Source organism: Brachyhypopomus gauderio, chromosome 14 (assembly GCF_052324685.1).
Source record: "Brachyhypopomus gauderio isolate BG-103 chromosome 14, BGAUD_0.2, whole genome shotgun sequence".
NCBI lineage: Eukaryota > Metazoa > Chordata > Actinopteri > Gymnotiformes > Hypopomidae > Brachyhypopomus > Brachyhypopomus gauderio.
In genome coordinates, this window is record NC_135224.1 from 132,501 (window position 1) to 145,792 (window position 13,292).

At 46.9% G+C, this 13,292-nt stretch overlaps 1 protein-coding gene across 1 annotated transcript in view; it reads left to right on the forward strand.

Annotated features, from left to right (window-relative positions):
- ube3c (ubiquitin protein ligase E3C) overlaps positions 1–13,292 on the forward strand; it is a 69,611-nt gene that overhangs the window by 45,889 nt on the left and 10,430 nt on the right. The window contains exons 17-20 of the mRNA XM_076972006.1: positions 746–843; positions 1,006–1,138; positions 3,518–3,765; positions 10,971–11,183. Of these exons, the coding sequence (XP_076828121.1) occupies positions 746–843; positions 1,006–1,138; positions 3,518–3,765; positions 10,971–11,183 (692 nt within the window). The remainder of the gene's footprint in view (positions 1–745; positions 844–1,005; positions 1,139–3,517; positions 3,766–10,970; positions 11,184–13,292) is intronic.

Genomic DNA, 13,292 nt, shown 5'->3' on the forward strand with positions numbered 1-13,292 from the left:
TCTAGAAATGTCTGGAGGACGTTGTGTTAATCCAGCGCAAACCTCTCCGTAATGGCAGAATGAGACAGGTGGCCGGTCGCAGGGCTGCAGAGTTAATTAAAGTGAGCAGTGGCAGAGACTGAGGCCTGAGTGATGTTTAATAGGGAAGTACACACTGATCCCTGCACAGTGGCTGTTGTGTGGTCTACACATACACGGCATTCTCTCAACCTGATTTAACAGAGTTGTTTGTTTTTGAGGTAACTCATGATAAACATGGTTAGTAAACAGCACAGCCTGACAGAAATATCACCTGTCTTCAGGTAATGTGTGGCTTTTCCGGCTATGCAACTTTTAGACTAATTGGTTTACTCTGCAGACGCGGACTGGTGTCATAGCTCAACTGTAGGTTGATAGACAGGTGGAGGTAGACATGATGGAGAGGAGACAGCTGAAGAAGATGGGTGGATGAAATGGAATTATGTACACCTCCACACCGGCTCTACCACTGAGCCCACATTAATGTGTCAGTGCTCAGATGGGTGGAGCACGGCTCTCTCTCACTCACACGCACGCGCACACACACACACACACACACACACACACACACACACGAAGTTCAGAGCTGTGTAGAAACATGAGGGGCTGTGTCCCTCCTTATGAAGGGTTTCATGATGTAGATGTAGATCTCTATTTTAATAAGAGATTGTTGAATATATTTGAATATGTTGAATATATTTGAATAAGATCATGTTGATTTCTCCAGTGGGTTTGGAGCCTCCTCAGCTGTCTGTATCAGAAGAGAGACACCTGGCCATCCTCACTGAGCTGCCGTTCACCGTCCCCTTTGAGGAGAGAGTGAAGGTACAGGAGCCGTGTGTGTGTGTGTGTGTGTGTGTGTGTGTGTGTGTGTGTGTGTGTGTGTGTGTGTGTTGGGTCTCTTGAGCCTTTTGCAGTCTTGCTCTGGTGTCCACAGGTGCTACCTCTGAATCTGGATGTGTGTTTGTTTGTGTGTGTGTGTGGTAGATCTTTCAGAGGCTGATCTATGCTGATAAGCGGGATGTTCAGGGTGACGGCCCTTTCCTGGACGGCATTAACATCACCATCCGTCGCAACTACATCTACGAGGACGCTTACGACAAACTGTCCCCTGAGAACGGTAACGATACCACACACGATACCCTGAGAACGGTACCGATACCACACGCGATACCACACACTGTCCCCCGAGAACGGTACCGACACCACACACTAGGCCTGTGTTGAAAAAATCGATTTTCTGATTCAGAATCGATTCGCATATGATGATCTGATTATCGATTCGTACGTCCAAAGATCGATTTTTTTAGTGAACTTTTACCCCCGCCTCGTCACTGAATTCACGCAGGCGTGCTCGGTCTAACTAACTGTAAAACAACATGGCGACGGACAGTGACGGTAACGACGATAGTCAAATCGGCAATCTAAAAACAGAAGGACAGTTTATCCAGTGTCAGTGACTATTTACATTTAGTCCATGTCACTGACAGTTTACCCAGTGTTTTTACAGTTTAAAAAAGTTAAAAATGCTCTTGTAACGTTGGGCGCAAGGCGATGGACGAGACAGAATCCTTTGCACTTTCCAAATCGTTACGTTTATTACATTTACCGAAGCGCAGACAGCGCACATAAAACACGTTTACATAGAACATGTGTGACTCAAACAACGACGAGCACAGGACGCTGCGCGAACGCACATTAAATGGACAAACCACACAAACCCCACGTGATGACGAGACGAGCCACAGGTGAGGATTATCACAAGACGCACCCGCGGAGATACGCAGACGAGTAGACGCAGACAACGTTAACACACGCCCAACAGGGAGGGGTCGGGGACCGTAACGTGACAGTTCTGTTATTATATTCTTACTTTAAAGAAAAATACACGTTTACATTTTATACTTTCAGTTTATTAAGTGTGAGCACTTTTAAAATAAAAATGCATTTGGTAGCAACAGCTTTTGGGTGACTTCTTAATTATTTCAATCATAATAATAATGCACTGGTTAGTGTCCCAGTAGGAGTCCACTGTTGCAGATATAGACACCTCAAAGATGTCCTCTGTTTATTGTCCTGGATTACCTTTCTTGAAGGTAGATTTATGATTACCCTTTTCACCAGTCTTCCAGCCATCAGTAACTACCAACTACCAGTAACTATTTGCTGATTAATATTGATATAATACTAGTTTTAACATGTTGCTTCTGTACATAGTCAGGAAACAGCTCAAATAAATACATTTTTAATAACACTAAACCCCGAATTGGATCGAATCGGATCGAATCGATTAAATCGGATTAAATCGAAATAAATCGATTCTTAATCTTCAGAATCGGAATCGGATCGATTCTTGGAATTTGAATCGATACCCAGCCCTACCACACACCATACCACACATCATACCACATATGATACCACACATGATACCACACACTGTCCCCTGAGAACGGTACCGATACCACACACGACACCACACACTGTCCCCTGAGAACGGTACCGATACCACACGTGATACCACACACTATACCACGCACCATACCACACACGACACAACACATGATACCACACACCATACCACACGCGACACCACACCTGATACCTCACACTGTCCCCTGAGAACGGTACAGATACCACACACGATACCACACATTATCCCCTGAGAACGGTAGATACCACACGATACCACACACGACACCACACACTGTCCCCTGAGAATGGTACAGATACCACACACGACACCACACATGATACCACACACTGTCCCCTGAGAATGGTACAGATAACACACACTATACCACACATGATACCACACACTGAGAACAGTACAGCATTCTCACACATGATGCCAACGTGGTCTGGGACAGTGAAGATACCGCACACGCATTCTTCACATGGTCTGGAATAGTACAGATACCACACACTTACTCTTCACACGGTCTGGAACAGTACAGATACCACACACGTGTTCTTCACATGGTCTGGGATGGTTCAGTCCTATACTTTCCAGTACAGGATCAGAACTCTCTCTGGGTAGAAGGTGTTGAATAAAAATGACCAACAATATTTATCCCAGTATAGTGAAGATTTAAAATCAGTAATGGATTGTGTTTTGTGAATCATGATTCATGAATCACAACCACAGTCAATGTGGACAGATGGGCTCTTTGTTTTCACAGAGGCACTTTAGGCGTCTGTGTTTGTTTACTTTATTTCCATTTAACAGGGCCCATTTTGCCCATTGACTTTTTGTCTGAGGGAAATCAATCTGATATCTTTGAATTCAGCATAGACACTTTTTAATGCAGCTGCTACCTACAACTAGAAGGATCAGTCAAGGGCCGTGTTGTGTCCAGAATTCCATTAGCCGGTATCAGTCTCTCACTCTTTTTCTCTCTCTCTCTCTCATTCTTTCTCAATGTGCATACAATAATGTTTTGGCAAACGGAGGAGGTTTGTGTTCTGAATGTAAATGTTGTTCTTCCTGGAATCGTTGCAGAGCCGGATCTTAAGATGCGTATCCGAGTGCACCTCCTGAACGCTCACGGTCTCGACGAAGCCGGCATCGACGGTGGGGGGATTTTCCGGGAGTTTCTGAGCGAACTTCTCAAGTCGGGGTTCAACCCAAACCAGGGCTTCTTCAGGACCACCAATGAGGGCCTCCTGTACCCCAGCCCCACGGCTGAGATGCTGATCGGGGGCAGCTTCACCCGACACTACTACTTCCTGGGTCGGATACTGGGCAAGGTACGTCTGGATGGGTGGGGGTGTCTGTAGGTGAGGGTGGAGGTCTTCTCTGGCCACCCCCACTGCCCCGCCCACTTCTGATCCCTACAAATACACAAATCAGTTTTGCAACAAGTTCACCGAGATGTTTTGCCAAAGTCGAGGCGAGGAGATCTGAAGTTATCCTGAATTTGTGTAAGTTTTCTCATTCATGCTCGGGTTATAATTCTACAAGTACAGATGAGGTGCTTCAATGCAACATTTTTACCTTCATAATGGTGTTAGAATGACGTTAGTGGGGTGAACACGGGGAGAGACGTTGGTGTGGTGAACACGGGGAGAGACGTTGGTGTGGTGAACACGGGGAGAGGCGTTGGTGTGGTGAACACGGGGAAAGGCGTTGGTGTGGCGAACACGGGGAGAGACGTTGGTGTGGTGAACACGGGGAGAGACGTTGGTGTGGTGAACACGGGGAGAGGCGTTGGTGTGGTGAACACGGGGAAAGGCGTTGGTGTGGTGAACACGGGGAGAGGCGTTGGTGTGGTGAACACGGGGAGAGGCGTTGGTGTGGTGAACACGGGGAGAGACGTTGGTGTGGGAACACGGGGAGAGACGTTGGTGTGGGGAACACGGGGAGAGACGTTGGTGTGGTGAACACGGGGAGAGACGTTGGTGTGGTGAACACGGGGAGAGACGTTGGTGTGGTGAACACGGGGAGAGACGTTGGTGTGGTGAACACGGGGAGAGACGTTGGTGTGGTGAACACGGGGAGAGACGTTGGTGTGGTGAACACGGGGAGAGACGTTGGTGTGGTGAACACGGGGAGAGACGTTGGTGTGGTGAACACGGGGAGAGACGTTGGTGTGGTGAACACGGGGAGAGACGTTGGTGTGGTGAACACGGGGAGAGACGTTGGTGTGGTGAACACGGGGAGAGACGTTGGTGTGGGGAACACGGGGAGAGACGTTGGTGTGGTGAACACGGGGAGAGACGTTGGTGTGGTGAACACGGGGAGAGGCGTTGGTGTGGGAACACGGGGAGAGGCGTTGGTGTGGGGAACACGGGGAGAGGCGTTGGTGTGGCGAACACGGGGAGAGACGTTGGTGTGGCGAACACGGGGAGAGGCGTTGGTGTGGCGAACACGGGGAGAGGCGTTGGTGTGGCGAACACGGGGAGAGGCGTTGGTGTGGCGAACACGGGGAGAGGCGTTGGTGTGGCGAACACGGGGAGAGGCGTTGGTGTGGCGAACACGGGGAGAGGCGTTGGTGTGGCGAACACGGGGAGAGGCGTTGGTGTGGCGAACACGGGGAGAGGCGTTGGTGTGGCGAACACGGGGAGAGGCGTTGGTGTGGCGAACACGGGGAGAGGCGTTGGTGTGGCGAACACGGGGAGAGGCGTTGGTGTGGCGAACACGGGGAGAGGCGTTGGTGTGGCGAACACGGGGAGAGGCGTTGGTGTGGCGAACACGGGGAGAGGCGTTGGTGTGGAGAACACGGGGAGAGGCGTTGGTGTGGCGAACACGGGGAGAGGCGTTGGTGTGGCGAACACGGGGAGAGGCGTTGGTGTGGCGAACACGGGGAGAGGCGTTGGTGTGGCGAACACGGGGAGAGACGTTGGTGTGGTGAACACGGGGAGAGGCGTTGGTGTGGAGAACACGGGGAGAGGCGTTGGTGTGGAGAACACGGGGAGACGCGTAAAGCCTGGTTTATACTTTCACGAGTGACCGTAGCGCGTGACTCCGCCCACCTCGCGCGACCCTGCGCAAACGGTGGGAGCGTTTATACTTTCGCGAGCTTCACTGCAGTGTTCTCCAAAATTATAGGTGGCAATAGGTGGCATTGGAAAATAAAAAACCCCTGCAAAACCGGTGAAAGAACATTTTTACCTGACGCTACACCAGGCATAAAAAATATATACACACACTATATATATATATATATGTATATATATATATGCATAGATCTATATAGATAGAAATATGCATCTATATACATCTATGAACCTGCGCGAATGGTGGAGGCATTTATACTAGCCGCGTCACCTTCTTTGTAGTTTTGTCCGAAACATATGTGGTAGTATAAAGAAACAGTGATTACATCATTTTCGCCGCGCGGACCCTCGCGCCGCTCGCGATGCGTTAAGTATAAACCAGGCTTTAGTGTAGCGAGAGACGTGCTGACGTGGTTCATTTTGACCTCTTGCCTTAGGTGGTTCATGCAGACTGGGTGTTGATGCAGGCTGAGTGTTTGATTTTAGCTTGTCGCTCCTGTGGTCTCAGGCGGAGCTGCAGATAAAACACGATCTTCTGTTGACCTGCTGTCTGCCTTGTATGATACAGTATTACACCAAGAAATGAGCCATTGATGAAGAATAGATGGAATAGTCAACAGTTTTGCTGATTCTGTTCATATGTAGGAGAGTCAATATTGTCTTCAGTCTAGACTGGCTTTCAATAGATGTATGTATAGTGTGTGTGTGTGTGTGTGTGTGTGTGTGTCTTTACCTCAGATCTTTTCTTCATCATTCTCCCTGTTCTTCATCCTCCTTTTCCTTTTTATCAGTCACACGTTCACACAAGCTGATATTTGATCAGTATTTCAGATCAAAGATAATTTTCAGATAGTGCTGCAACTGTATGAGTTGGTTCAGCTGTATGAGCTCCGCTCACATGACCTCCACAGCCATCATTAACTCCGCCCACATGACCTCCACAGCCATCATTAGCTCCACCCACATGACCTCCACAGCCATCATTAGCTCCGCCCACATGACCTCCACAGCCATCATTAGCTCCGCCCACATGACCTCCACAGCCATTATTAGCCCCCCCCATTATTTCCGAAGCAGTGTGTGTGTACCCAGAGCCACTGGCCTCAGTGTGCTAAATCAGCCAGCATAATAAATAAAGCTCCCTGGCTGCTGGTAATAGAGTTTTGATCTGTTTTACAGTCACGAACATCAGTGCTGCTCCTGACGAGACGTTGCAGGCCACTTATTAGAAAGCTGTAACTAACACACACACACACACACACACACACACACACACACACTATATCTCAATTCTTAAGGTGAGAAACGGTCCCCCCTCCTCCTCCATTCTGGGCTCTGTTCCCCACTAATGGCTTAGGCAATTAAAGTGGAGAGATTAATTTGAATTTGACTTTCAATTAACCCTCTTTCTCTCTCCATAAATATAGTGTTGTGTGACAGGTGGAGTGCGCTATTGATATTTGCTTAGTGTGTTTATAAAAGCAGTTGATATAGATTACAGTTACATCACTGTTGCTTCGCGCGCGTGCGCACACACACACACACACACACACACACACACACACACACACACACACACACACACTGCTCTCAGATGTTCACTATACCAATTCATTATTAAGATCTGTTAGCATAGCTGAGGGTAGTGTGATGGTAACATTTAGGCTATGATGGACACAACTAAAGTGTTTGAACTACTTACTGAATTACAGCTGTCAACACCCTCAAGAGACACATTTATTCTGTCTGAGCTGTAGACTGACTAAAGCAAGATATCACGCCCATTCACATGAAGATCTCCCCTCACACACTGGAGACTCCTCACCCAACACACACTGGAGTTCCACTCCTATGCGAGTGTGTGTGTGTGTGTGTGTGTGTGTGTGTGTGTATGTGTGTGTGGTCAGGTTTTGTGCTCATGCTCCTGTTAAGAGTGAAAACATGACCAAACATTTCCTGAACTTTTTAATTCCTGCTGTGTTAACGTTTCTGAACACCAGACTCCTTCGTTCCTGCTGTGTTAACGTTTCTGAACACCAGACTCCTTCGTTCCTGCTGTGTTAACGTTTCTGAACACCAGACTCCTTCGTTCCTGCTGTGTTAACGTCTCTGAACACCAGACTCCTTCGTTCCTGCTGTGTTAACGTATCTTGAACACCAGACTCCTTCGTTCCTGCTGTGTTAACGTCTCTGAACACCAGACTCCTTCGTTCCTGCTGTGTTAACGTCTCTGAACACCAGACTCCTTCGTTCCTGCGGTGTTAACGTCTCTGAACACCAGACTCCTTCGTTCCTGCTGTGTTAACGTATATTGAACACCAGACTCCTTCGTTCCTGCTGTGTTAATGTATCTTGAACACCAGACTCCTTCGTTCCTGCTGTGTTAACGTCTCTGAACACCAGACTCCTTCGTTCCTGCTGTGTTAACGTCTCTGAACACCAGACTCCTTCGTTCCTGCTGTGTTAACGTATCTTGAACACCAGACTCCTTCGTTCCTGCTGTGTTAACGTCTCTGAACACCAGACTCCTTCGTTCCTGCTGTGTTAACGTATCTTGAACACCAGACTCCTTCGTTCCTGCTGTGTTAACGTCTCTGAACACCAGACTCCTTCGTTCCTGCTGTGTTAACGTATCTTGAACACCAGACTCCTTCGTTCCTGCTGTGTTAACGTATCTTGAACACCAGACTCCTTCGTTCCTGCTGTGTTAATGTATCTTGAACACCAGACTCCTTCGTTCCTGTGTGTTAACGTCTCTGAACACCAGACTCCTTCGTTCCTGCTGTGTTAACGTCTCTGAACACCAGACTCCTTCGTTCCTGCTGTGTTAACGTATCTTGAACACCAGACTCCTTCGTTCCTGCTGTGTTAACGTATCTGAACACCAGACTCCTTCGTTCCTGCTGTGTTAATGTCTCTGAACACCAGACTCCTTCGTTCCTGCTGTGTTAATGTCTCTGAACACCAGACTCCTTCGTTCCTGCTGTGTTAACGTCTCTGAACACCAGACTCCTTCGTTCCTGCTGTGTTAACGTCTCTGAACACCAGACTCCTTCGTTCCTGCTGTGTTAACGTCTCTGAACACCAGACTCCTTCGTTCCTGCTGTGTTAACGTCTCTGAACACCAGACTCCTTCGTTCCTGCTGTGTTAACGTATCTTGAACACCAGACTCCTTCGTTCCTGCTGTGTTAACGTCTCTGAACACCAGACTCCTGCGTTCCTGCTGTGTTAACGTCTCTGAACACCAGACTCCTTCGTTCCTGCTGTGTTAACGTCTCTGAACACCAGACTCCTTCGTTCCTGCTGTGTTAACGTATCTTGAACACCAGACTCCTTCGTTCCTGCTGTGTTAACGTCTGCATTTTTGTCTCCTGAACACTCCAGCTTGTTACTTTATTCTATTTTTATTTGCGTTTATAGTTGTTATTTTTGTGCTTTCATACTTTGCTTGGTAAATGTGTCTCCTGAGGGTGATAACCACAAGGTTAGTGGGTGACTGATGGCTACAGTGTTGTATAAAGCATAATATATATTTTATTGATTCTTAATGTTGTAAATTAACAGATTTATTTGGCAGCAAACAGACGGTGGCTGGTGGGTCTGTAGGCGTTTCAGCTCTCCTGATGGTGCTGCGATTGCGTTAATTACCTTTGCCACTGCACTCACTGATATTAAAAGGCACAACATCAAGCCTTTCCATCCTGAGTCATGTTGGCACAATTTCTGGCAGTAAACAGTGATAAATAAGGGAAGGTTGAGAGATGAGTTCAAACTGCACCTCCACACCTCCATCTGAATGCTCCTCCACCCATGTGTGTCCCTCCACCCCCCTGTGCTCCACCACCCATGTGTGTCACTCCTCCACCCATGTGTGCTCCACCCCCATGTGTGTGGTTACTGATGGTTGTCAGGGCAGCGTGTGACCTGAGTGCTCTGTTTTGAATAAAAACACCTACACCTCCACCCTCCCCCACCTCCACCTGTCTCATGGGTTGAGAGATTAACCTGTGTTTAGAAACACGCTGTGATTTATAATGCGTGCATTATGGAGATTGAGATTATAATCCATGTACTCACTGTGAGGACTGTGGCAGCCTGAACACTTTAATGTCCTGAAATGGACGTTCCAGTACATTAGCTTTACATCTGTGAGTCACCTCAGTTGGCCGGACAGGGCGGAGTCTCCAATGATGGGCAGGACAGTGTACAGGTCTGGGCGGAGTCTCCAGTGATGGGCAGGACAGTGTACAGGTCTGGGCGGAGTCTCCAGTGATGGGCAGGACAGTGTACAGGTCTGGGCGGAGTCTCCAGTGATGGGCAGGACAGTGTACAGGTCTGGGCGGAGTCTCCAGTGATGGGCAGGACAGTGTACAGGTCTGGGCGGAGTCTCCAGTGATGGGCAGGACAGTGTACAGGTCTGGGCGGAGTCTCCAGTGATGGGCAGGACCGTGTACAGGTCTGGGTGGAGTCTAGAGTGATGGGCAGGACAGGGTACAGGTCTGGGTGGAGTCTCCAGTGATGGGCAGGACCGTGTACAGGTCTGGGCGGAGTCTCCAGTGATGGGCAGGACAGTGTACAGGTCTGGGTGGAGTCTCCAGTGATGGGCAGGACCGTGTACAGGTCTGGGCGGAGTCTCGAGTGAGTCATGTGCTCAATGTGAAGCTGCTCTCATCCGTGATGAGCACAGGGCGCCAATGTGAATCTGCCAATCTTTGTGTTTTCTGGCAAATGTTAGCCTAACCCTAGCCCTAGCCCTTAACCTAACCCTAGCCCTAAACCTAACCCTAGCCCTAGCCAGAAGGAATGAGAACAGAACAGAGAACTCTTTTATAGGGGGGTCTTGATAATCACCTCTCATTTCTACCTGTTGTCTGTTCCATTTGCACAACAGCAAGTGAAATTGATTCATAATTAGTGCTGCTTCTTAACTGAACAGGTTGATTTAACAGAAGTGTGGTTGACTGGGAGTTACATAGTGTTGTTTAAGTGATCCCTTAATTTTTTTTTAAGCTCTGTGTGTGTGTGTGTGTGTATATATATATATATATATATATATATATATATATATATATATATATATATATATATGTATATATATATATATATATATATATATGTATACACTGACTACTGACTGTTATTTACTTAGGGATATATATATATATATATATATATATATATATATATATATATATATATATATATATATATATATATATATATATCCCTAAGTAAATAACAGTCAGTAGTCATCAAATAATAAACACATAATAATAGTAATAATAACTAATAATAATCTCCCCCTCTCTCTCCCTCTCTCTTACTTTTTTTGACATGATCAAATTGTCAGAGCATTTGAAAAAGTATTTGAATAAATGATTAATCTGTCTCTCTCTCTCTCTCCCTCTCTCTCTCTCTCTCTCTCTCTCTCTCTCCCTCTCTCTCTCTCTCTCAGGCCCTGTATGAGAATATGTTGGTGGAGTTGCCTTTTGCTAGTTTCTTCCTCTCTAAGCTGCTGGGCACCAGTGCTGATGTTGATATCCACCATCTGGCCTCTCTGGACCCAGAGATGTACCGCAACCTGCTGTTTCTGAAGAGCTATGAGGGGGACGTGGAGGATCTGGGTCTTAACTTCACCGTCGTCAACAATGACCTGGGAGAAGCACAGGTTAGGAAGGGCTGAACATCTCTCTCTCCCTCTCTCCCTCTTCCCCCCCCCTCTCTTTATCTCTCTCTCCCTCTCTCTCTGTCTCCCTCTCTCTGTCTCTCTCTCTGTCTCTCTCCCTCTCTCACTCTTTCTTTTTCTCCCTCCATCTCTCTCACTCCCCCTCTCTCTCTCTCTCTCTCTCCCCCTCTCTCTCTCTCTCAGTGCTGTTATATTGTGTCTCCCTGTCCCTCAGATTGTAGAGTGGACATACAGTGCTGTCAGTGTGCTGAACTCTTTATGTTCACCAAGAACATGCGTCAGTTTCTCCTCATCAGGGAGACGTTTGAACTCTGAGAATATGGGATAATTCTATATGTGGGATCAGATGCTGAGGTCATCTGTCTCACAGCAGGTCAAGCTATGACCAGATAACACTCCATTTTACTCTCCAATTTGGAGTTATTTTGTAATTTGGGTGGTTTAGATATATTTCTCCTCCTCCCTTCTTTCTCGTTTATTTGTCTGTTAATGATTGATCCAGAGTTTGTACTGTTTGCTCCACTGGGTCAGATGATAGAGCACACTCCCCCCAGCACTTCAGCTTCACAGTCTGTTTTTAGTAGCAAACAACATTTAAGTTCAGAAAATCTGATTGGAGCCTCTAGTGTGTCTGGTGTGTATTTTGTGTGCTGTGTGTCTGTCCTCACACAGAATAGCAGGTGGCATTTGTGTGCTTAACTCCACTACAGCCACACTACCGTTCTACTATAACTCATATAGAACTCCACTACAGCCACACCACTGCTCTACTATAACTCATATAGAACTCCACTACAGCCACACCACTGCTCTACTATAACTCATATAGAACTCCACTACAGCCACACTACCGTTCTACTATAACTCATATAGAACTCCACTACAGCCACACCACTGCTCTACTATAACTCATATAGAACTCCACTACAGCCACACCACTGCTCTACTATAACTCATATAGAACTCCACTACAGCCACACTACCGTTCTACTATAACTCATATAGAACTCCACTACAGCCACACCACTGCTCTACTATAACTCATATAGAACTCCACTACAGCCACACTACCGCTCCACTATAACTCATATAGAACTCCACTACAGCCACACTACCGCTCCACTATAACTCATATAGAACTCCACTACAGCCACACTACCACTCCACTATAACTCATATAGAACTCCACTACAGCCACACTACCACTCCACTATAACTCGTATAGAACTCCACTACAGCCACACTATAACTCATATAGAACTCCACTACAGCCACACTACCGCTCTGCTATAACTCATATAGAACTCCACTACTGCTCCACTATAACTCATATAGAACTCCACTACAGCCACATTACCGCTCCACTATAACTCATATAGAACTACACTACAGCCACATTACCGCTCCACTATAACTCATATAGAACTACACTACAGCCACACTACAGCTCCACTATAACTCATATAGAACTCCACTACAGCCACACTACCACTCCACTATAACTCATATAGAACTACACTACAGCCACACTACAGCTCCACTATAACTCATATAGAACTCCACTACAGCCACACTACAGCTCCACTATAACTCATATAGAACTCCACTACAGCCACACTACCGCTCCACTATAACTCATATAGAACTCCACTACAGCCACACTACAGCTCCACTATAACTCATATAGAACTCCACTACTGCTCCACTATAACTCATATAGAACTACACTACAGCCACACTACCGCTCCACTATAACTCATATAGAACTCCACTACAGCCACACTACCGCTCCACTATAACTCATATAGAACTCCACTACAGCCACACTACCACTCCACTATAACTCATATAGAACTCCACTACAGCCACACTACCGCTCTGCTATAACTCATATAGAACTCCACTACTGCTCCACTATAACTCATATAGAACTCCACTACAGCCACACTACCGCTCCACTATAACTCATATAGAACTACACTACAGCCACACTACCGCTCCACTATAACTCATATAGAACTCCACTACAGCCACACTACCGCTCCACTATAACTCATATAGAACTACACTACAGCCACACCACTGCTCTAC